General features: G+C 41.4%; 1 protein-coding gene across 1 annotated transcript; it reads right to left on the reverse strand.

Annotated features, from left to right (window-relative positions):
* Positions 1-15,900: 15,900 nt before the first annotated feature.
* On the reverse strand, positions 15,901-21,272 carry LOC308098185 (dual specificity protein phosphatase 3-like; the record flags this gene model as incomplete). The annotated part of the gene is made up of 3 exons (XM_080446437.1): positions 15,901-16,112; positions 18,049-18,281; positions 21,148-21,272. 3 exons carry the CDS (start codon positions 21,270-21,272, stop codon positions 15,901-15,903), a joined length of 570 nt encoding a protein of 189 aa, XP_080302563.1.
* Between the last annotated feature and the right edge of the window lie 1,060 nt (positions 21,273-22,332).

Genomic DNA, 22,332 nt, shown 5'->3' on the forward strand with positions numbered 1-22,332 from the left:
ACCATACAAAAAAAAAAAAAAGTTAAAAAAATATATAAATATATATACACACAAAATCACAAAATAGAAACCAAAAAAAAGAGATTTAACAACTGTTCATACCTCAGTGTATTGCTTTGTACCAGAGTGAAGAGGAGTGATCAGTCATAAAAGCATGGATAATCACTATAGCTGTGGTTTTCAAAACCTGGCTGGGGACCCAAGGTTGACCATGGGAGAGATTCAGATGTGACCAGAAATTGTTGTATAAAAATGTAAACCTTAAAAAACTCTTGACATTATGACTGGCCAATTCCAGTTTTTAGAAGCAACTGGCAATGGCAATGCCTCTTACACAACTCAAAAGCCTAACACATAAGCAGACTTATAAGGTAGTGAGATGCTAACCTTGAAAAGAAAGTGGCTGAATTCTGTTGACACTATGCAATCGCCTATAAAAATGCATTTAGGTCATGAGAAAAGAGAGAAAGTGGGTCCTCAGAATGGAAAACCTTTGAAAATAACTGCTTCACGGTGTACCTATTTTGTACTGTTGAACATGAAATAGCAGCATGAAATACCCCACCATGCTCTCTGTCTACTATCGTTGGACAGCAGACATACTCTCTCCCTTCACATTCTGCCCAGGAAAAAAACAGGAGAGGACAGCGGCATCATCGGGGGCCGTAACTGGAGATCCACCACTGGCCAATGTCTAAAATGTAAAACAAATCTTTCATTCCAGTAAAGACATTCACACATGGCACTATTGGCTTTACATGTAAGTCACTGCAGTGACTCATAATTAACACAACTGTGGATTGAGCTTGATCTCCTATAGGTTACATGGTTTCCATGGTTATTAACAACCGTTGAGCGTAAGGGTCAAGATTATGATGCCCAGACATTAGATGCATCAAAATCTATAATAGTAATCTAATAGTATGCAATCATTGGAGCTAGCAGCGCCCCTCAACTACCTGTTAGAATTGCACCCCAGATCTTGCACCCTGAGTTCTGGACACCCTCCCACCCCCCCCCGACCCCACCACCGCTACATCCTTTGGTGATCATGTCCCCTCCTGCGGCTTCCTCCCTGCTGTACTGTGACATCATGCGGTAATCCACACAACCAACCCTCCCTCCTGTACTGTATTAGCCTATAGAAACATCACAACCTTCCTGTACTAGTGGACAATTCTCTCTGTTTGATCGGCGGCCATGTTTTTTGTTTTGTTTTGGCACAGCACAGTGTTGAATGTAAAGCTGAATGAGATGTGGATTCAAGCACTTAACAGTGAGAGCCTGATGAATTTGTCGGTAATGCTGGTCATGAGTTTGTAACGGGCATGGTTAGTGTTTCTTTCTTTCTTTCTTTTTTTCCGTGAGAAATTTTATTCATGGCACAATCAGAGAATGGCATCTCGGGTCTATGCTGTTTGTGTATGTGGCTATGTGACATTCATTTTCGACATGATAAAATAATTTGATATCAATTTTCCGACTCCATCTGTCTTTGTCGTAGGTTCGCAGAAAATACACAGCTGATGCTATGCCAGCTGGAGACGGGGGGGTTGGGGTGGGGTATAACGATTGAGTTGTACAAAATTGAGTTTATTTATTTCCAATGGTACCACACTGACAAACATAAACACAGAGATAACAAGAAATACAGATAACACAGGTGATACTTAAAATAACAATCTCTAGGACCTTATACTGTTGGAGAAAAAAACCCACAAAAAAAAAACATTTTACCCAAATGAAGATGACGGATATACAGTATGCTATTTTAAGTGTCCATTCATCACGATAGATAGATACATACATAGATAGATAGATCTATCGATAGATAGATAGATCTATCTATCGATAGATAGATAGATCACTAAGTATATCTTTACATGAGTAATTCATTCAATACTTTTCATCAATGTAACAGTACTGTTACTTGAGTACTGTATTTGACTATCCTACTCTTTCAACCCAAGCCCAACAGTACAACAGAAGTGTGAGTGTTTCTTAAATTTGAAATCAATTTATATGTAATAATCTCTTTTTTTCTGTTAAAAATATGACAATTTGTCAAGAGACAATTGTCAAAAGGGTTGCTCGACAAAGTATAAATGAGTCTTCAGTGTGCTGTTTGGTGTCTTCTCCAGAGATGTTTTCCTGCCCACAGAAGCAATCATGGTCTGATGAGACAGACAGGCTTTGATTTTGCACTCAAAAAATATTTTCCAGTTGATGATGCTCTTAATCACTCTCCACGATTTTCACCTCCCTCTGGCCTCTTTGTGTGTGTTTTCTCTACTCCACCAAATAAACTAGACCAGTGGTTCTCAAACATTTTAATTTCAAGGACCCAACTCTCAGAGTTACAGACCTGTAAGGGTCCATTTGGACCTTCTCAAGGAACCCTGAGGGTCCCTGGACCCTACTTTGAGAACCACTGAACTAGACTATCAGTGACCTCTGGGTCAGGAGAAGACATCTGTTCCATCAATGGACAGAACTCCACCGTCACACCAGTCAGCCGACAAGTTCTGCCGAAGTAATGCTATTTGACTTTGACAGTAGATATTAGTATGACACTATGCAAACTTTTGATCTGTGGTGTTAGCCTGCTTAAGTACCAGATGGGCTTAATCACTTGGACATTGTCAATGACTTAGAGATAATCACTGCCATAGTAATACATTTGCTTTAAAGAACAGTTCCCAGAAAATGTTGATGCTGTCCACAAAACCATATTCTGCCAAGAGAGAGATTGCATTTTCTTGCAAAGAAAATTGCTATTAATTATTTGTTACGAGAAGTGGGGACTGCTACATGCAATTAAGCTGTGAGGGAGTTGACTATCAACATAATATCAACTGCTAGATTTGTGAATAAATTCTTCAATAACATCATTTCAAGTCCCTTCAGTAAAGCAACTTGCATTGAGGTTGTTGGCAAGGTAATGATGTAATAAAGGCAGTTTTTGCTTCCCACCAATGCCCAAATTTTTATGCTGTAGCCCCTCCCTCTCAACACATGTTGAGAACACAGAACACAGTTGGCATGCTTTGCAAGAGAGACAGCAGAGCAAATTATTGCTGGTATTATTGCCGAATGCATGGAGATATAAAGAGTGTGTGTGTGTGTGTGTGTGTGTGTGTGTGTGTGTGTGTGTGTGTGTGTGTGCGTGTGCGTGTGCATGTGTGTATTGGTATGTGCGTGCATTGGTATGTGTGACTCCCTTTTCACTCAAACACAAACTACCAAAGTGACACAGACTGACAGAATGGGACATCCATTACAGATTTTTTCCACTCCACTGGCGAAAAAGGCCCGCCAGCCACAGTCTAAAAATAGCATGCTAGTACTGTAGCTATAATGCCAACATCAGCTGACACAGGTCCATTCATTCAGCTTCTACTGTCTCACGCTAGAAATGACATTCCCGTAGAGATAATCACATTGTCACAGTAAATGTAAGTGATGTCATAATTAAAAATGAATTGGAATAGCTAGAACATGCTATAGTGTTATTAGTGGACCATAGTGTTATTAATATGATGATTTTGATTCACTTCCTGAATATACTGTCGTTTTGTAATGAAACATATATGAAGGATCAGGATGTACTTTAGTGAAATGTTGACAACTCTGCTGACATGGTGATGTCTAATTACTAATGTGCTTAAACAAGACTCATTTTCACACCAATACCACTCTGGCTAAGCAGGCAGTAGAACTCATTAGCCTAGCCTAGTAGGCCTCTAGAGGAACCAAAGCCCATAAAAGTGGAGATACCCCTACCGCAGGTGTATCAAAGCATTGTTTATGTATTGTGAATGATTCTGTAAAAAAAACGTTTGCTTGATGTCGATCCTCCCCAAAAATTTAACAAAATATATTGTTATGTTATAATCCAATACATAGCTACTGTATATCAAACTATATTTAAGGGCCTATGTCACAGCTGAGTATTTAATTCCCATCCAGTTGATTACTAATAAGCATTTCACAAGGTTACAGAGATACATCACACAGTTAGCTCATGCAAGGATGTGCCAGCTACCTGTTTGACATGAGATTCACCTGCAGAACACCTAATGACTGAGGAGTTTCACCTGAGACAGAGCACAGAGAAACACATTATGGTATCTCAATATGAATGCAGCGAGGCATGGGGGAAAAGTGCCTAGTGCCAAGAAGGGCATCACATGAGGATTATCCCCTAGCTGTCATGACATAAGGAATATGCTGTGCAAAGACATTAATGTTGGAGCCCTTTTCCCCACTTTCTGTTCCTTTGGAGTACATATACTATAAGCTTGTCCACATCAAAACAGGATTGTTGTCAAGAGGAACAACAGTGTTGCAAACCAAGAGACAGCTCACAGGCCAAGTGTTGGAGAAGTCATATGAAGCAGGTAAGTGCTCACCATCGCAATATACCAGTTTTTTGAAACTCCAAGCAAGAGTTTGTGTTATGTGCTAGATGTTTAGACAAGGTAGTCTTGCGTGGCCAGACTGTTGCCTCCCACAATTTTCAAATGTTTCCGGTCATACAATCTGGGATCTGATCATGATTAAAATATAAAGCGGATGTGAAGCCTCCTCCCCACTTCCGCTTTGTCTTTACAGTCGCGCAAATGTATCCTACTATAAATCAAAATCATCTAAGCATATATAGCTTGATGCTAAGCAGAAATGGAAATTAAAAAAATAAAATGAAAAAAAATATATATATATATATATATATATATATATATATATATAATATATATATATATAATATATTTTAAAATATATTTTAAAATATATTTTAAAAGATATTTTCGTGAACGGAAGTGCCAGCTTCCTCTCTTGGATTTCGGGAGGTGTAGTTCCAGGCTATATAGCATTCGGAGATTGTGGAATAGTTGTCTGGCTACGCGAGACTAACAATGTACTGATAGTAAACAGAAAACACAATGGGTTGGCTCAGTTGTGGCACAAACGTGCATAATCAAATCAGAATTCTTAAGAGAACTTTTCAGCTAGATGAAAGGAAGCCTCGTGGGTGAACTCCAAGCACACTCCCAGTGAGCAGAGCCAAAGTTTAAAAAGCCTTTTAATGTCTCAGGGCCTGTACACACATTTAAATGAAAGTTAAAACCGCCAAAGGGACGCCAACCGGTTTCGACAAGTGTCTTCCTCAGGGTGTGGCTAAGGTCTTTTCAGCTAGCCAGTGTGTCTGGATGTGGAGAAGTTTGTTTGCCTGGTATGCAAACTGCAAGGGGTCCAGGAAGTCACACACCAGGGGCTTGAGGTGCTGCAGTCTCTCAAAGATCTTCATGACATGTGACATCATAGAGCAACTTGCCTGTAGTCATGGAGAGTGCTGCGTGGTCCCTTCTTACGCACTGGGACAATAATGCAGGCATTGTCCATGGTCCATTGAATGTCCATGACATTCCAGAGCTGGGGCACCTTCTTCAGCCTCAGGAAGAGGTTGAAAACGTGCTGGAATGCTGCTGCCTGCTGCCGGGCACATGCATTGAGCAAACTGGAAACAAACAACATTTTACTAGAAGCAGAACAATTTGAAATCTCTAATGTCATTTTTTAGTTCCTACGATATTTAACAAGTTGAATTTGTCTTCATCTGCAATTGAGATTTTACAAGAAAAACTCATTATTTCTCCCAAATGTCATGTGTGTAACCCAAAATACATGACCAGTTGTCTTTCTAACTCCCCCACTGTTGTCCAATGTCCAATCTTCCCCCAGCTCCTTCTTGACCCCCACAGTGTCCCTCTTCTTCCTGATCAATGTTGGTACTGTACAAGCCTTATTAGATTTGTGGTCTGACCCCTAACAGCTCCCTCCCAAGTGCTTCTGAGCAGCCATCATCTGGGTGAAGCTGAAACTGAATTCCCCACGGCATTAATAAAGTCTATACAGCCTAGCCGGGTAGCTCATTTATCATGACACACACTAGCTCTGAAATGAAATGCAATATGACAGTATAGCAAATGAGACTGTCACTTAATGTTGCATGAGTCAGCTCATCTGATCATCTCATCAGTTGTTATTGGATATTATTTGTTTGAACAATAATGGAAGTGAAAGCAGATGGTGGAATAACTGGCTATTGAAGGATAAATCTATGGATTGATTTGCCCTAGTATTGCCTGCACAGCAATTCTTGGGATGTTTTGGTTTACTTGCACAATGTGATGAATAGCATTTCTCCAGCTAAATTTTGGAAGTACGTTAGAACACCATATCACACATAACCTATGAACAGTGGTATGCTTTCACGTTTTTAAAAGAATCGCTCAGCCAATAGGGAGTGACATAAAAATGATTATCTGAAATATTTGCCATGTGTAAGAAAACATGACTATATGTTGAGTACTAATAGCTGGACATAACATTGATTGAAGGTACAGCAGGTTCTGGGACCTGAACCTGCTATACCGTTGGCGTTGCCTGTAGGGGGCTGATGACATCAGACGGTGAAGAGAATAGTACAATTATATGATAAGATCACAGTCTTTCGTACATTACATTGATTTAATTTGATTGTATTTATTTCTTTAACCCTTGAGGAAATTTGTCCTCTGGATTTATAAGTAGGTTGGGTGAGGCTTATTGTTGGTATCAGCCAATAACGCAGGAGTCCCCGTTACAATGTGCTATACCCCTGGGAGATCGATTGCAGAGGTGGAGCGCTACACCTACCATCAGCTCCCAGTATTTACTGGCACGACTTGCTGCACCCAAGCCGTGCTACTCATATGTTGAGTTGGCAGTGCCCGGGATCGAACCCATGACCTTGTGGTCCAAAGACGAGAGCTCTACTGACTGAGATACGTATTACAAATATTTTTATAAGACATGGTTCACTTTGATCCACATGTCTCAAAAACAAAACTGACAATGTTCTCAGTCTGTTCACGCTTTATTAATGCAGACAAACAAAACACTGCTCTCCACAAACATGCATACAACTCAAAACATATGCACGTGCACGTACACTCACACATTTGCACATGTGCAAATAATCAGTCATGTACGCACGTACTCTCTCACTCACGCACGCACACACACGCACGCACACATGCACACATGCACACACACGCTCTCTCCTATACGTTCTCACAAAATGCAAACACTTAAAGGGTTAGTTCAGATTTATTGAGTATTTTCTGTAGGAAATACTTACCATTAATGTAGTGGTTGCAAAGGTATTAATTGATTGCCCGAGTCCTGTGGTCAGAGTTATGGTCCGGTTCTGATAAAAATGAAGTAGTTCCGGTAGATTAGTAGATTTGGTGGGGGCCGCTCATTCAAAATAAATTAATTAAAAAAACTAGCGTCATTTGTATTGTTGACCTATTTCTACCATATAGAGCAGGTTTCGTTCAATTTCGACCCCTCTGTCACATGGTACTAATGTTTGTGTCCAGAATCACTGCGCCGCGGCAGCCTACTCACGCACAAAATATATGACACAAAAAATAGTACCATGTGACAGAGGGGTCGAAATTGAACGAAACCTGCTCTATATGGTAGAAATAGGTCAACAATACAAATGACACTAGTTTTTTTAATTAATGTATTTTGAATGAGCGGCCCCCACCAAATCTACTAATCTACCGGAACTACTTCATATTCATCAGAACCGGACCATAACTCTGACCACAGGACTCGGGCAATCAATTAATACCTTTGCAACCACTACATTAATGGTAAGGATTTCCTACAGAAAATACTCAAAAAATCTGAACTAACCCTTTAAGCACACATGGCTGAACCTCCCTCCCCCTACCCAGGGTTCATTCATGCAGACCACAGAGTTACGTAACAGTTTTACCCTCCGCTCTCCTCAGAGACGGAGACATGTCCTCAACTCAACTCTCTTTGTCACGCCAGGACACACAAAGACAGAGGACAGATGAAAGAGAGGGAGATGAGGGTGAATGAGCAGGCAATTAGAGAGAGAGAGAGAGGGAGAGAGAGAGAGAGAGAGAGAGAGAGAGAGATGAAGATAATTAAAGGACCATGCCACTGTTAGCCTACTATTGTTCATGGGTGTTGTTGACAATGGACTCCATTGTCAACATCAGCCACATAGTTTGAATACACCTTGACCATTCCCCCCAAATCTCGTGAGATATTGTGTTTTTGGCCTTCAATAAATGTTACAGAATGTACCTGAACATTTTTGTCAATTTTTGCTGTAACTCACTGTATTGCTTTAAAAAGAAAGCCTAATCAAGCTAAGATTCAAGTTTGAAATGCAACACTTGTAAGGAATGATTTTAGGAAAGGAAGTGAATTTAAATTACTTGTATTCAAGTAATAATACTTTTTTTTTTTTTTTTAAATGAACAGTATAGTGACTTTCAAAAAGGTGAATTACCTATGCCTAGCAACTTGTCTCATAGAGACTTCCACACCATTTGAACAAGAATGGCAGTGAATGACTTTTAAAAACTAGAAGTTTCACATCTAGAGTTTGGGCCGCTATGCGCTAAGTGTACGTACTGTACGTATGTCTGAGTCCAGGGGTGCAAAGCTCACAGGACGGCCTTGCACGCCGTGCATGAACCTATTTGACCAGGAGCACGCGCAGGCACGCGCATAGATTTAAAACGACTTTAAATTCACACCTCAACAAAGTTTTCAAAGGCTCCCGACTCACACCTGGCGAATTAACATAGGAATTATCCTAGATGCATATCAATTGTCCATTGTGTGACCTGTAGTGTAGGTGTTAAGCGACGTGCGCATCATGTCATTAAAATAGAGTGCAACCACGTTCCACTTCAGCATTGCAACACTGTCTGAGTCATAATGACAGGGGCCTTGTCAGAGTACCTGTTGTACCGGTCTGTCTGTGTCCCTTTATGCCCATCTATGGAGATCTCTGTATCTGTCAGTCCTTGTCCCTTTTATACCCATATATGGAGATCCCTGGTTCCTTCAAATTGGCCTGTGCTCCACCATGAGGCAGATTGTCCAAACCTCACGCAAATCGATACACATTATCTGTAGTCATGTGATCAAGACGATCTGTCAGATATTTCAGTGTGTGTGTGTGTGTGTGTGTGTGTGTGTGTGTGTGTGTGTGTGTGTGTGTGTGTGTGTGTGTGTGTGTGTGTGTGCCTGAGAAAAGGTCAGCCTACAACGAGTAGTGCGATCGGCAGAGCGGATAATGGGAATCGAGCTCCCAGCGCTCCAGGAACTGTACAAAAAGCGGTGCGTGGTCAAAGCCAAGCGCATCATCAAGGACAAGCACCACCCAAGTCACAGACTGTTCAACCCCCTACAACGACCGCGACCGGGCAAGGGGCTCTACCGCAGTATCAAGAGTTCCACCACCAGATTTTGGTGTAGTTTCAATCCAGCTGCTGTCAGAATGCTGAATGGGGCATAAGCCTGGATGAGTTCAGCAGCCTGACAGCAGGCGGCGCAGACTTTTCTGGCTCTTCCTGAACACACCTGTGGATTATACCAGGGACAATGACTTGGACTTTAGCCCCCCCTCGGACACACCTGTGGACTACACCAGGTACAAATGACTTTTTGTTGCACTCCCTCATGGAGCTACATGCGGATTATACTAGGGTCAGTCCACCCTAGGTGGACACGCACTGACCTTTTGCACCTTAATCCCTTGTATAACGCACTGACTTTTTTTGGGTCTTTTTTTATTGTGCTCCTTTTCCTCTAAGCACCTTAACGTCCATTGTCTATCATGCACAGTATAAGTATAACATGCACAGTATACAATACATTGCTGCTATGCTCAGGCACCTTAGTTTAGTTTTTTTTTAGTTTTTTTTATTATCTCAGGTAATTTGTAAATATGTAGATAACTTGTCTGGCCTTCTGTTGCTCTCTTGTTTTGATCTCCTTCCCACCTGCCCCCCACCCTCTTCTTCTCCCCCCCCCCCTCTCTTCTTTCTATGGAAACTAACGTTGCGATGGGAACGATGTACAAAAAAGAATTTCACCCACTTTTTTACCTTGTAAACCTGTGATGTGACAATAAAACTGATTCTGATTCTGATTAGAGAGAGAGGCAGCCCCTCTCATCTTGTCATCGAGTAGAGTTAGTTTGGAGAAACATTGCTGTCAGTGTTATAAATAACAGATTCCGATCACCAGAAATTACCATACCTGATTCAACCCACAGTACATTACATTGGTATCAGAAGTGGGATAGCGAGCGTCATTTGAGGGAATCAACTCTGCCCTTCAGCATCTTGTGGAATAGCCCAAAAGGGAGCAAGTCAAACACCGGTGCACAAACAGACCAGTGCAGGCCATGAGCGCAGACGAGAGCTGATAGGCCACACCAACTCTGTACTGGGAATCAAACTGCCGATCTCTGGTTTCTGCGGTAGCTGTCGTCCAAACCTTCCTACAGACGGAACACTAAAGGATAATTCCTCAAACTTGGAGGTATACTGGCTAGTGATGGCAGTCAGACACCAATGCTTTGATATGTGCTTCAAACTCAAAACTTCATTTCCATTGGAACCACCGTTTCAAAGCTTGTATTGGTGCGGATGGGGTGTCCGTAATAACAGTCCATGGAAACCTGCGAAATGGGAGACACAAAAACTCTGGGGAGTGAGTCTCCGGATTTTGAATTAGTGGCAAGCCTTACTGGAGTGTGAATCCATACAGCGTGCACTGATGAGACATGAACCCACACAACCAAAGGGATGAAGAAAAGAGAGAGGAAAGGGATGGAAGGAAGAGGGGAGGGGATGGTTTGTAAGCTGTCGTGGTAGGTGTGTGTGTATAGTTGTCGTTGTTCAGTTATCATTGCGTTTGTACAACTGGTAAAGAACTTGGTAGCAATCCTGAACAACAAGTATGAAAGATTTCATATGGTCAATGGCTCAATGGTCACGACCCTTTCTACACTGCTCGATCCCATAGGATCAAAACAATTATCAGGTATAAGCAGCATTCCAACGACATCCGACACTCACCAACAGAACAGCCGTCCACATCTTCCCAACCGGAACCAGCAGCACCAATTATAGAAAATCCATCCTCTATACTGTCTGCAGGTAATGCTATAAATAGTTAATCGATAAAATACAGGACAAAATAAGTGAAAGTAAAAAGAGGATACAAATGGAAAACTTTCAGTACTGATTACAGTCATATTTGTCTTCCAGATCTTAACATTTGGGAAATTCTTGACATTGATGCCACTGAGGCAAGGAAATCAAGGAATGCTACTGCAAATGCTTCAGTGGGGCTGCAGCTGTATATGACTTATCCACCGGTGTACTGGATAAACCATCAGAATGTGTACCCCCATTTGTTTACACTGGCAAAACTATTCTTCTGTATGCCAGCGTCATCTGCTCCTGTTTTGTTTTTAGTTTTTTTCCCAGCATGGAGAAGTTGCAAGAAATTAAGTAACCGTCTGTTACTGTTTACTTTTTTTATTTATTGAATAAGTCTTTGAGTGTTCCCCATCCCACATAATCACCCCCTGCCCTGTTTACACAAGCACACCCTTCCTATGCCATATTTTCCCAGTACATCCTCTGTTTCCCAAGCAAATACTCTCCCAAATATTACATTGCACACATTCATCAATCTTTATTTGTACAAAGAACATACACGTGTGTGTGTGTGTGTGTGTGTGTGTGTGTGTGTGTGTGTGTGTGTGTGTGTGTGTGTGTGTGTGTGTGTGTGTGTGTGTGTGTGTGTGTGTGTGTGTGTGTGTGTGTGTGTGTGTGTGTGTGTGTGTGTATACTGTATATGAGTCTGGTTGAATGGTTTGATAATCGTGATTGAGGTTGTTGATTTCTGTTGATGTATCCATTTGTTTTACGTGTGTGTTAATTTGGGGGGAACGGGAGCAACAGGGGACTTGGTTTGGAGACACATTGCTGTCAGTGTTATAAATAACAGGAATTCCTATCACCAGACGTTGTCATGCCTGATTCACAGACTACAGTTCATTACAATAAGTTTTGCATCTATTTGTGAAATTATTTGCAGAATAGATCAACATACGTTATATGGATATTTTTGAACATTGTGGCATGTTGAGTTCAGCAAATTAGAACAGAAAAATGCAAATCTTGATTTAACCATCCACTAATTTTTCTCTAACACTCGATATGACATTCAAGTCCTATGATGACAGGGTGAATGAGTCATGCTATTTAGAAGTAATGCCTTAACTTAAAAACAGTTCACTCCTGTCATCAGACTCCAAATCCCTACTAGAAGTTGGCAGCGTTCACTGTCTGTAATCGTAGAATATTTTGTGAATGAGACTGGGGGAGAGAGATAGGCAGGTCTTGGCGTCACACAGACACAGCTGACAAAACCTTTTGGACGGACTTACTTCCCTGTGTGGTGGCATGAAGTATGGTTTCCATTAAAGGAGGGCGGAGTGATAATTGTTAGGAACCTACTGGTTCAAATAACATACGAAGGCTATACAGACTGTGAAAAGAATGACGTTCCACTTCTAGCTCTCTGGTGTTTACAGAAGATGTGTGGTCAGCTTGTGATTGGCTGGCTGTTTGGTTGATTGTCAGCGGGATGGGAGGTCATTGAGTGGGTCACTTCAATAATTGTCTGGTGGATTTGTTACCCTTCTGGTACAGACTGTTGATGGATCTTAGAAGAAGAAGTTAATGTAAGGCTGATAGACTTTTGACATTTAAAGATTTAAGGACACTCAATTCCCGTCCCTCTATGGATTGTCCTTAAGAGGTGGTCCAAACACTGGATGTGCATGGCACTCTGGGACTGACAGTGGTCTGAATGATTTAAAACTTGTTAATCACCTCGATTTTGGACCTGGTCCAGTATCCTAGCTGACACAGAAATAGAACCCCAATCACACACACACCAAAACAGATTAAAGGTGGATTTACAGTATAGAGCTATATAACACCTTATCCTCAAGTCTTTGTGGTGCACACCTGATCTTCTTACGTCTGTCTAAACTGGGTTACACCACATGGAGTCTAATTCACTCAGTTTACAATTACAAATAGAATTTAGAATGAGAGAATGAGAGATACAAAGGCTACCATACCTGCTGTAAATCACAAATAAAGATATACTGGTTCCAACTGTTAAAAGGCTGTTTTCATGTGAAAGCAGAACTAAGAGCAAGTTTACCCAATTCATTAAATTGATTCAGTTAAACTGAGTTCTGGTCCCTGTCTCCCCCTGCTGGCTATACACGATAAAGCAGTTTTATTAAGGTCACAGAAGCAGGTTTAGCCCTGAGAGGAAAAGCTGGAAAGGTATAGCAGCTGAAAGATTTCAGATTTCACCCACCCCACCAACCACCACACCATCAGCTGTTAAACAACAGAAGAGAAAGAAGGGCACAGTGCAAATACATCAGTGTATATAATGATATATAATTAAGTAGTCAATTTTGAAGCATAAACAAGTTGAATCAAGATGTGAATATAGGGAAGAACTCCTATGACCACTTGTTAGAGTAGTGACATATCAAATTACTCCTATTATTTTGGTTGCTTGTTAAGTGCTATCGTAACAGAATTCACAGCACTGTGAGAGGATTACAAAGAGGTGATGTGGTCGGGTAACTCAGCACTCTTGCCAGAACTTTACCAAGTCACCGTAACTGTGACCTTTTGGGCATTCATTTATTTGTTTAATGATCTACGTCAATCGTTGCTGTACTGTGTAGTATGTGTTGTCAGGTTGACATGCCTTAAAAGTAATCTGAATCTCCCGATGTGCAGCTGAATTGAATGCGGCACCTCTTCGAAGACAGCTAGTAGGCTCCGTCCACTTCAGAACAATTTGTACATGGTTGCTTATTGCACATCACCAGCTAAATGATTGTAGGATGGGTTAACTTATGACACTGCCACCCCTCCATGAAATGTACAGTAATTGTATATGATTGAGTGATAACTCAATCATAACAATATAGTAGATTTATATAATACAAGTAAGATAATCATATCACCCATAATGAACAGAATTTTAAATGTTGTGTCTGTTAAATGTAAGAAAGTTTGATCTATATGTTGTCAAATAATATATATATGTATAAAAATATATATAAAGAAAACAATCATAATTTTTCAGTTTATTAGTGAACATATGAAAAGAGAGGTAACAATAACAACAATCACAAGTGTCATTGTATATAAAGTGCACTTTGAATGCAGCAGCAGTGAGATCCGATGAAAGCTTACTAAACAGCACAAAATGACTCTCTGTGCATGACGACTTAATAAAGACCATGTGCCAACAACAAATATATAAACAATACTTTTGTCTTTGGCTCAAACGTACAATATGAAGCATGCTGCCGGACAAATTGGTATAAAAGTAAACACAATAATGTGCAAAAGGTCTCTATAGAACACTGAAGACAAGACAGAAAATGTAATCCACAAAACTAACAATTGACATACTGTATACTACTATATCTCAGTGTCATAATTGGGACAACAAACCAGCGACTTCGAGGGTACGCCACAATGTCGTTGTTTATTTTCACCTGGCAGTGAGTAGTTTCACCAGGAGGACGTAACGTGTGACGAAGGAACACGCTATTCTTCCCAGTTCTCTGCTGAACGGGCACCCGGACCTTCCTTTACAGCGAGTCACTAGTGCAGTGCAGTGACAGAGAATGCCCCGCCCTTGCCGGCTTCCCCCACAATTGTGTTTGTTGGAATTTACGGTGGTGGGCAGGAACTTTACCCCTGCACCACCCTAATGACACAGCTTCATAGACAGATCTGGTTTTAATTTGATGTCACAAGAAAATCCGTATTGTAGCATTGCGTGAAATGGTGCTACGGCTACTTCCGTACCAATGTGAGAGACAGATTTTTTTAAAGACCTAATAAAGACTGGTCGTTAAATATAATATGCTTTTTTTGTTTTTCTACAGTACATTACTGCACTGCTGTGCAGTAAGCATAACCTGAATAAATCTGATGTATCCTGATATTGTGTGACCCTGACTCCAACCCTAAGCTGAACCCTAACCCTGATCCTAAAAATATGAATAGAACCTTATAACTAACTGCCTATGTAGGCTAGTCATTCCCACGGGTACATCCTGGGACACAGAAATCTGGCAGTGCTCAAAGGTTCAAGGGTAGAAGAGTAGAAAAGAGTGGCATTATGTGTGTGTGTGGAATGGAGGGAGAGTTAAGGGAATTATTTGCGCACCTGTGTTGCACACAGAAAATCCCAGATCTACAAGCCAACAACGCAACATGCTGGGACACATTGTGAGCTTGTTGATCTGCTATTTTCCAAGTATAACTCAGGCTTCCATTACCAGTTTTACATTACATCACAGACAATGTTCACCTGCTTATAGAATGCTGGTGTTACATAATAGTGCCAGACGATCAGTTTGATAATGAATAGACGAGTACAGTACTACATACATACAGTATAGCATTTCCGTGTACATTGTTTAAAAATTCCTGTTTTCACAAACACAAAGAGCAGTAACAGTACACTCTGCTGAACAGTGAGTGTTTGGCAGGGTCCCGCCTTCCCACAAAGAACAGGAGTTTGGCCTGTTCAGCCGCTCAGTGGCATCAGACAGACCGTGAGTCTAAATTGTCCAATTTAAAAAGGTGTGAAAGTGAAGGGTACAACTTCAGCAGAGTTTCACCTTTCCTGTTATGTTCCCCTGGCTTCCACTACCCCCCCCCCCCCCCCAATTTGTTCTAGAACCTCCCTTAATGAACTGTACTCGTTAAAATGTCAGAAGGGGTGAAAGGAAGTGACATGCAATTAAGCAGACTTCTCTCATTCATTTTCCCGCCAATCTCCTTTTTACTCTCTCTCATTAAGCAGAGTTTTCCCTCATTTTGTACTACCTCTTCTCTCTCTCTCTCTCTTTCCCTCTCTCTCTCTCTCTCAATCTCATTTGTTCCAGGGCAATTTCCCCTCGGCTGACAAGCTCTGGTTGAGGCAGCAGAGCTGGCGCAGGAAGCCATCATTTGGTCCGATCTCTCTCTTCTGCCGCACCATGGCCAGCGCGCTGTGCACATCCATGTGATGCTTTAGCATCAGGTAGGCGATAACCAGCGATGGAGATCGACTGTAGCCCTCCCTGCAGTGGACGTACACCTTACCTGGAGGGGGGCACACATACAGTATAAACATTTATACAGACCCCAAACACACAGACATGCCAGAAGACAGGAATACAGATACAGTTAAAGTTACAAAGAGGATGCAGTTCTTCCCTGCAGAAAATGTTAAGTATAGATATATTGTGCTAAAGGTATCAACTAGTGGGCCTACTCAACTAGTACTCTAGACTTATGCTAATGTTTTTTGATTGATTGAATGCTTTATTATAAAGATTATTAACAGTATGCCTACAGGTAGGTTATGGTCAAAGGTTATGGTTATACTTTGTGGCTTAAAGGAGTTAGTTATTGTAATGATAATAATTAAAAGATGAGTGTAGGGATGTTTGAATCGGCCTCCCGATATTATCGGACGATATTAGCATAAAAATGTAATATCGGAAAATATCGGTATCGGTATGTGCATACAAAGTTTCACGGCAATCGGACGCTGCGTTCATGATTTGAGGCATTTTGTACAAAACGGGCCACTCCTGCAAACTTTGGAAGCCAATCAGGAATATGAAAAATCAGACAGATCTGTCTTGATCACACGAGTATAGAGATACTGTGTACCAATGTGCGTGATGTTTGGACAAAATCTGTAGGAGTAATATAAAAAAAGGTAACATATATAACAGGCCGATGTGAAAAATTTGGGGCAGAGGTTCTGCCCTGGCCTCCATGCCTTTGGCCTCGCGGAGACAAAGAACCAATTACCCAAATGCCCCCGGCCCCCAATTAAAAATCGCGGAAACGATAGAAAGCAATAAATGAATACATTTTAACACTCCTCTTCGAATTATTAACATTACAAACTAATAAAAGAACCCTTATTGTAAAAAAAACTAAGTTGTCCATTAACTTCAGAAGGACTTCTAATCTATAGCTGGAAGAATTTTTGTTATCTGGTTTTTGGCTTCAGTTCAGCTTCTAAAACATTGACTGGACTCCCATACACCCAGAAATGCTACCAAAAATGACACTTCTGTACAAACAATACTTTTGATGCGACTGACAATAAAGTTTGGCATATTTTTTCATGCAATTACTGCTGTTTAATGCAGTATTGCAGGCAGGGGGCGGAGTCAGGTAGGCAACGCATCAGGATGATAAACCACACCTGTACGCAGTTATCTCTTCCCCATCTTACACCTGTGTGTTTTAGCAGCTTCTCAAAGAATGTGTGGAGGCAATAAGGTGAGGAGTTTTGGTTTTAGATCAACAGTGGAGCTATGTTTTTATAATATTAATCTCAGTCAGGAAATTCATGCATTGTACCCTGTCTGTGTGTGATGTGTCTGTCCGTTGCTGATCTCGCATACTACACCAGTGTAATCCTCTTGCTTAATTTATATTTATGGGCGTGGGTGGACATTGAAACATGGATTTCATTCAACTCTCTTCGTTGACAAAAATTCCCTCCATTCAATCACCACACCGGAACTCTTGCAACCCCTCAACAGGCCCTTCTATATCCTCAGACCAAAGTATACATTCCCCCTATCCCTGTACAGTGTTAAGTAATACCCCCAAAAAACATTCCCAACATTAAAACAATTATCAAAAAAAAAATACATCTCATTACACTGCTAAGCTGATCAGCATCATATTTCTTGTGCACACTGACAGTAGCCCTTAATTGACTGGCAGTACAAACATAATTGACACTGTATGAGAGAAAGGGCAGAAGACTGTAGGGGCGATGTACAACTGTCACTGCATACATCGCTTTTAAAAATAGTTTTGGACAGAGGAAGGCTTATTATTCAATATTTGGCTGGCTCAGGACAGAGGGGAGAGATAAGCGATACAGCTCATGAATTAGGTTTGAACGTGTTGTCTGTGTGTTTTTTTTGGCATTTGTAGAATCGGCCTAAGGTCTTAATGGCTTAACAGTACGATTACTAGTTATTGTTATGACAGCTTTCCTTACCTTTGCCATGTTTGTGCGCCAGGGCCTTTTCGATGAAGTCCGCCCCCTCCTCGAAGTAGACGCTGAGGTCGAAGTGGTCGGTGTCACTGGCTTGGATGCCATGGTAGACGAGCCCTGTGTCAGCGTAGAACTCTGCGTTGGTGTTGACGTGCATGTAGGAGTTTCCCTCTGCCGCATTCAGGATATGGGTGATGCGCAGACGCTTCAGACGCATTACATTCATCGCCACAAACCTGCCAAAGTGAGGTAGGTGAAAGGTGGTTATTTCAATAAGATAGAGTGGCCAAAATACCCTATGTCTGATGTGTATTTCCCTGTGAAATGTTGACAGTGCGAAACGATGAATCTAACCAGTGAAAGTCAGATTCAAGTCTTATATTTTGTACAATTAAAGGGATAGTTCACCCCCAAAATGTTTTTTTTTATCGATTAGGCACCCTGTGGACACTTTTTTTTGCGACAAAAACAAAAATTCATTTTTTGGGCTGAATTATCCCTTTAAGTATAAATTAGATTTTAAGAAGAACAAACTGAGTGGTTGCTCTCTTGACTTTGTTATACTGTAGAGAACTGTGCACATGTATTGACGTACCATTATGTACCATATGCATGTACATGCCTACTGTACAGTATATCTGGATTTCTCTATCTATCAATCAATCTATCTATCTATCTATCTATCTATCTATCTATCTATCTATCTATCTATCTATCTATCTATCTATCTATCTATCTATCTATCTATCTATCCATCTCATCCTCTCTCATGCTCCATCTGCCCATCCTACAGAGATAAAAGACAGCAGTGTTTCTGCCATGTCGATTATTTATGATACGGAGAGAACACCAACACAGGGAACGTGAGTATAGTTCTATAGGCTACATGACTGGCTCAGTTTGAGAGCTAGTCCCTTTAATAGCAACCACTGTGTAAAAACCTTTTAAAGATGCCATCTGGAAATTCTCTGCCCAGATAGCAAGATTTCAGTTATTTTCCATGTGTTACCGAGAAAAGTTGTTGTTTTGCAAGCAGTTTTAGTACATTACTACTGGAAGATCAGAGGAGGAACTTGGTCAGGAACACCCTTTATTGACAGATACATTTGCATGTACAGTGCATGCATGGAATTAGACTTCTTCACAGAAATTAATTATAATGCGTGTTAATAAGAAATCCTTTGTGGCCAAATTGACCACAAATCCTACCATGGGTGGTATTGGGCACGTTTGACACCACCATTAGACTAAAATGTCCACTTGCAGATAGGATAGTCAGAAATGTAAAACAGCATGTTGTACAGTAAGACATTAAAGCTAAAATTGTGGTCCTATGTATTCAATTCATCAACATAGCATTCACAATTAACACAATAATACATGTCATCAACAAATACAAACACAATGTACACAAGAGATGGGAAAATTGAATGTTTCTCCTCCTGATAGATGTTTTTGAGCTTAGTCTAGACTCTAGTCTATGTGCTGAGTTTGGGAGAACTCCACTTTTCCTTGGTGGTGGGAAACGGCGGCTGTCCAAAGCACCTGGAGTCACCAGCGGAGGTGGCATATCGCCAGGCATACTTGGCGGTGCAAGCAATTGCTGCCAGTAGCCTTGGGGTTGTGCCAGCGGATGCTCTTCTAGTTACTTGCTGCTGGCAAGGCCTGTCCTGCTGGAGAACCATGGGGTTGGCAGTTTATGGGTAACCGGAACGGTTGGTACAACAACCTAGTTGGACCCTTTTTTCCGCAGAACGCTCACCCCCAGGAGGTCGCTGGATTTGCGGGTCCGACCGTTCCAAGATCGCCGGATATGACTGGGGAGAGTCACACGAGTGGACTTGGTGGCCAGAAATACGTGGGTCCGACCGTTCTGAGGTCATCAGATTTGACCGGGTCCAACTAGGTTGTTGTACCGACCGTTCTTGTATTCAGTGTAGGGGCACTCTGCTGGCCGCCAGCGAGAGAGGTCGACATCTTTGGCGATGGGTACTCTCGGGAGGATGTCTTTCCCCGGTGTTACGCCCAGGCGGACAGGGTTTTGAGTTTAGGTTTAGGGATTATTTCTGTGAGGTTAGGGTTAGGGTTAAGGTTAGGCATAGTGTTTGTGAGGTTAAATATTAGGATTTAAGCACAATCAAGGCAAAACACCAAGGAAAGAGGGAGTCCCGGCCTCCGGGTACTCTCAGAACCCATGGGTTCATAACAGAATGTGCACATGCATCATGAAAATAAATGAACATAGTCATGTGTGGGTGTGTGTGTGTGTGTGTGTGTGTGTGTGTGTGTGTGTGTGTGTGTGTGTGTGTGTGTGTGTGTGTGTGTGTGTGTGTGTGTGTGTGTGTGTGTGCACCAACGCATGCTGGGAAGTCCTTCTCTGTCCTCCTTCTCTTCTTCATACGAGTTATTTTACTTCACCAGAGCAGGGGTATAAAATCTTCTGTAGCCTACTTATCTATTTTCAGAATTCCCATCTCCCATGGCTTCCTCCCATCTCTGCTCCATTTCGCCTTTTGTAAAAATGCATTTGCCTCGTCTCCCAGTCCAACCCATGTAAGGTCAGATCATGTTTGGTTTGTTTCAAGTTTATTCTAATGCTTACTCAAAAACAGGGCAAGGTAGGCTATAAATTAACAGACAAAATAATAGACTGAACTGAAAATAACCAAAAATAGATAGGCCGAGTCTTTTCCACAGGATTAAGTCAGTTGATTCAAAAATGTATCAGGCATTTTATTGATTCTAACACAAATAAGCAGGTTTTTACAAATATTTTTTTTTAAGCTGAGACATGATCTGTCTGTATTGATTTGTCTTTTTCCGCGCTGCAGCCTGAATAGAACACAGAACATTGACGTCAACTGATGACCACAACGTGCTGATGGGCGTGTGGGTGTGTGGGGCCGCAATGTGGAATACAATTGTGTTTTTATTCAATTAAACTTGTATTGTAATCAGGCTAGTTACAGAGTGTCAGAAATTAACAGACAGATCGCCCTCATCGCCGATCAGAAACAACCTTAATGGAACACTTGTTGTGGACACATGGCGTTATTATCCCGTTACACACTTTTATAATTAGGTTTCAAAACAATAACTCACGCATTGCCGACGTAGATCCTGGGAAACACTTCATGGCAGTGTTGTGTCGGCCAGCTGTAGAAGCCGCTCTCGTCCGTCAACAGATCATTGAGCTGCTGGAGAGTCACGTTGAACTGATCGGACATGTCGACTCGGGCTGGCCTGGGCAGTCTGGCAACCGTTATCTTATTGTCTTGACCTGTTGGTTGGAGCGACATTAAAGTCATAACAATATGTGGGAAATCAAAATAAAACCCATGGGAGGAGGGAGGGAGGGATCGGGGTCAAACAGGTGTCTGTTTACAGAGGGAGCAGACGGTCCACGGACAGACTTGTAGGGACAACGACGCGCTGTCGCGACTCAGTCACGCCCTCTGTGTAGCAGCCAGTGGTGGAAAAAGTACTCCCAATTTTTACTTAAGTAAAAGTAATCAATACCGCAATGTAGAAATACTCTGTTACAAAAGTCCGGAATTGCCTTGAGTAAAAGTAGGCCTACAAAAGTATTGGTATCAAAATGTATATACTTTAAAGTACCAAAAGTAGAAAGTAGCCAACTCATTATGCAGAAGGTCCCATTTCACGTTTCAAGTTTTAAAATGAAATCTTTTGAAAATAGCAGATCTACAAGCTCACATTGCGTTGCATACTGCCTTAATCTGAAATAAAATGTAGGATACCAGATTCAGTTGCCTAATGGTCAAATATACAGTACGGTGTTATTTCTCATCATTTCCTTAACCCTTTTCACGTTAGTTTTGGCATTTCTGAGAGGTCATGTGATTCCAAATAGCCTATCTATGCTTGGGAAGACCAAGGGAGAAAGCAGTTGTAGAATCACATTGATTTGTAGTAGTAGTGGCCTGCCTACTAGTTTTTCAATAAAATGAAAACAAAGCATTTGTTGCAGACGTGAAGGCATGTGATACACAAAAACTACCAGTAGATGGCAGTACGGTCCAAGGAGTTAATTATGTGAGAGGCCTGCACACACACACACACACACACACACGCACGCACGCACGCACGCGCGCACGCGCGCGCACACACACACACACACACACACACACACACACACACACACACACACACATTTTATTTATTTGATGGGGGGGCTATACTTTAGATGAGTTCATATATTCATCACAATTTTCACTTTTACTTCAATACATTTAAAATAAAATATATGCTTTTACTCCACTACAT

Source organism: Gymnoscopelus braueri, assembly GCF_963280865.1.
Source record: "Gymnoscopelus braueri genome assembly, chromosome: 13".
Lineage (NCBI taxonomy): Eukaryota > Metazoa > Chordata > Actinopteri > Myctophiformes > Myctophidae > Gymnoscopelus > Gymnoscopelus braueri.